Source organism: Bombus flavifrons, chromosome 16 (assembly GCF_040668555.2).
Source record: "Bombus flavifrons isolate JBK064 chromosome 16, iyBomFlav1_principal, whole genome shotgun sequence".
Classification (NCBI taxonomy): domain Eukaryota; kingdom Metazoa; phylum Arthropoda; class Insecta; order Hymenoptera; family Apidae; genus Bombus; species Bombus flavifrons.
The window spans coordinates 299,435-303,247 of record NC_138457.1 but is presented as its reverse complement, the minus strand read 5'-3'; the positions used below and the strand labels follow the sequence as shown (position 1 = coordinate 303,247).

The 3,813-nt window shown below is 38.2% G+C and overlaps 1 protein-coding gene across 1 annotated transcript; it reads left to right on the top strand.

The window, feature by feature from the left end:
• Positions 1 to 2,096: 2,096 nt before the first annotated feature.
• LOC138188341 (uncharacterized) lies at positions 2,097 to 2,552 on the top strand. The gene is made up of 2 exons (XM_069130021.1): positions 2,097 to 2,308; positions 2,366 to 2,552. The coding sequence occupies exons 1-2, from the start codon at positions 2,097 to 2,099 to the stop codon at positions 2,550 to 2,552; spliced, it is 399 nt and encodes a 132-aa protein (XP_068986122.1).
• Positions 2,553 to 3,813: the final 1,261 nt, after the last annotated feature.

Here is a 3,813-nt window from a genome sequence, read left to right as displayed (position 1 = left end):
AGGAACATCAGACGCCACGAAGGCGCGGCGCAGCCGCCGCCTTAGGAGCGTGAGAATAGGATCGAGGCGTTAGGGGGCGTGGTCCCCCCCTAACGGTCCAAGCAAGAACAGGACGCCTCCCTTCAAGATCTACACAGGGAGATAGACGACAGGGGGCACCCCGGTAGTACTTCGCAAGAGAGCCCGGGTGTCCCTCGACCAAACGTCAGGACAGGCCACCGTGGAGTTTTAGTCGGTAAGAGTCCGACACTACCCGCCGCTGTTTGACAGCCGCGGGTGTCCATGAGGATTTCTCCACGTAAAAAAAAAAAAAAAAAAAAAAAGGTCTTAGTTGAGACAAAACAGTCGTCGTTAAGAAGCATCTGGAAGAGTCGGTTGGCGACAAGCGTGCGTGCAAGACGTTCTTCAGAGTGGAATATAGATGTATAGCTGTTGTGTGTGAAATAAAGTCAGTTATTTGTATTTCCAAATCCTCTGATTTCCTTAACATGGTAGCAGAGCGTGGTTTATAGTTTTGCAAGTTATTTAGTGCGTGTCTTTTCAATCTTGCGAGTTAGTTCGAGTGAGTTTCAATAAGGGAAGAAACGTTCAAAGAAAGAAGAGAAAAGATATACTTCGAGCACGTGGGAACGCTTGAGTAAGATATAAGGAATCAATTAAAATGGAGAGATCGGAAATCATGATACCTATATTCGATGGTGAGGATTATGGAATGTGGAAGCAAAGAATCACAATGTTTTTGAAGTATAAGGAATGTGATATTGTTATAACAAGAATGAAGAACGAAAGAGACAATGAAGACTGGGACAAAAAGGACCTGAAAGCGACAAATATAATTTATAGCGCCATAACAAATAGATAATTGGAGTATGTTAGGGAAGAAAAAACGGCGTATGAAATAGTAAAAAAGTTCGATGAAATGTACTTGAAAGAGTCGACGGCACTACAGATCGTGTGCAGAAGGAGATTGGAAAAGATAAGACTGGATAACTACGGTGATTCAGCATCGTTTTTCAGAGATTTCGAAAAATTAACAAATGAATTAAAAAGTGCGGGCGCACAAGTGAGTGAGAGGGAAAAACTAAATTACATGCTGAATACGTTACCCGAAGGATACAGCTACATAGCGGACATAATAGATGCATTGAAAGAAGAGGATCAAACGGTAGCGTATGTGAAAAATAAAATAGAAATAGCAGAGAAGAAAAATAAATCCAATCGAGGAGAAATGCAAACCAACGCCTTTTCTGCAAAAAAGGAAGGATGCTTCAGATGTGGAAGATTAGGACACTTTGCGAGAGAGTGTCAAAATGGCGTCCAAGCGGGAAGCAGTAACGGCTATTGGCATGGGCCAACACGTGGTCGCAGCAGAGGACAAGGAAACAAAGGCAATACGAGCAGGGGACGTGGAAACTTCCATCGTCAATCAACAACCGGCACGAGCGAGCATGGCGACTCAGGAGCAGGCACATGGATAGCAACGGCGCACGGCGCACGCAGCACACAACAGCGAGACGAATGAGATAAGTGAGAAGGAAATAATGTGGCTATTAGATAGCGGTTGTACCGATCATATAATTAATAATGAAAATTATTTTGATAAATCTATTGACCTAAAAGAACCGGTAAATATATATTTAGGCGATAATAGACCGATAAAAGCGACAAAAGTTGGGAATGTTATAAGTTATTTTGAAGCATTTGGAAAGCGAACAAAAATAAATATGAGAAAAGTTTTTTATGTGAAAGAAATGTCCGCAAATTTGATCAGTTTAGGTAAACTAACAGATAATAAGAATATGGTTATTACAAAAGGAAATATTGCGAAAATAATAGATGTAAACAATAGACTTACGGCTGTAGCGTTCAAAGAGAATGGGACATATAGAATGAAAAGTATATTGAAAGGGAAGGAACACTTAGTAAACAGTGCCAAATGTAGTGGTATGAGTAAAGAAGAAAGAGAAAGAGATAGGAAACGTGAAAGAGATAGGGACCGTGACAGGGAAAGAGAAAGAGAAAGAGATAGGGAACGTGAGAGAGATAGGGCAGATTATGTCACACATATAAAACAACATATTAAAGTAGGTGAAAAAATGGTACCAGATGGATTACCACCAGACAATAAAACCAAACTTGATTTGGATTCTGACGAAGATGAAGAAGAAGAACAATATTCAGATGGAGATGATGATTACGAGCCACCAGCATATATTGTGAAAAAGCTTCCAAAACCTCTTAAGCCATCAGAACGCGAAGAGGAACAAGAAAGATCAGAAAAGGAAAACAGCAGTGTGATTCACACAAAGTATTGTAAAGTAGATATCCCTTGTACATTTGAGGAGGCGATTTGTTGTGAAAATAGTGAAGATGGTAAGAATGAAGAAAATTATAAGAAGAGGAAAAAGAATAGAAAATTGGAGAAGGATAATGACGAAGATAGAAGCAGAGAAGGTGAAGTATCTGCGAGGAACAAGGGCGAAAAATGTAACAAAAGTAGAACAAAGCGAGGAAAAGAAAGAGATAAACAAAAAATAGGACATTGTAAATAAAAGAGAAAAGAGAGCGATGTTGCAAAGAATATGATATGTAGAATGAATGAATAGAGTTTGTAAATTATCGAGAGCGATTTATGGGTTAAAAGAAAGTCCGAGAGATTGGTATGAGTGTTTTGATAGGTATGTGACGAGATTAGGTTTTAAGAAGAATAATGTAGAATTGTGCTTATATATTCATGGAGAGGGAGAAAATGTTGTTTATTTGCTAATATATGTAAACGATTTGTTAATCTGTAGTAAAATAAAAAAAAGGGTTATTAACAGATAAATTTAAAATGAAAAGATCTAGGCGAAGTGAAAGAATATCTTGGAAAGTTATAGTGCGAATTATCTGAGTAGATATCAAGATTGTTGTAGCGAGACACATTTTAAATATGCTTTGCGAATACTGAAATATTTGCACCGGACAAGAGATTTAAGGCTACATTATAAAAGCAATGAAAAGGGCGAAACGATAGACTGTTATGTGGACGCCGATTGGGCAGGAGATCATATAGATAGGAAATCGACTTCTGGGTATGTAATTAGATTGTATGGAAATGTAATTGGATGGAAGTCTAAAAAACAAAGGTGTGTGACAAAAGCCTCAACGTATGCAGAGTATGTAGCTCTATCGGAAGCGGTGAGCGAAGTAATGGCTATCAGAGAATTAATGAAAATCTTCGATGTAAATCTAGACGATAACCCTGTAAAAATTTATGAGGATAACTCTGGAGCGATAAGTGTAGCAAAGTACGGAAATTTTACAAAAAACACTAAACACATTGAAGTTCATTACCACTACATTCACGAGTGCTTAAAGGAAAACAGGATAAATATAATTAAAGTAAGTACAGACGAAAACACTGCGGATATTTTTTACGAAGGCACTGTGTAGAGAGAAATTTGAAAGGTTTAGGTCATGGATGAATGTAAAATAAGAGAAATGTAAATAAAGCGATAAGTGTTAAATATTTTGTTAATTCGACAAGTATGTAAATAAAATTAAGTGTACAGTATAAATGTAAGGAGGCGTGTTAGGGAAGTGATACATTTACACTGTACATGAGAGTGTGTGTGTAAGGGTCAGAGGGCGTCCAGGTCTTAGTTGAGACAAAACAGTCGTCGTTAAGAAGCATCTGGAAGAGTCGGTTGGCGACAAGCGTGCGTGCAAAACGTTCTTCAGAGTGGAATATAGATGTATAGCTGTTGTGTGTGAAATAAAGTCAGTTATTTGTATTTCCAAATCCTCGTGATTTCCTTAACAATGTTGTTA

Bases quoted from the DNA above. Each gene is read 5' to 3' on its own strand.
- LOC138188341 (XM_069130021.1), top strand. From the start codon at position 2,097: ATGGTACCAGATGGATTACCACCAGACAATAAAACCAAACTTGATTTG. The intron at 2,309-2,365 runs GTATTGTAAAGT...TTGTGAAAATAG, and splicing joins AGCAGTGTGATTCACACAAA to TGAAGATGGTAAGAATGAAG.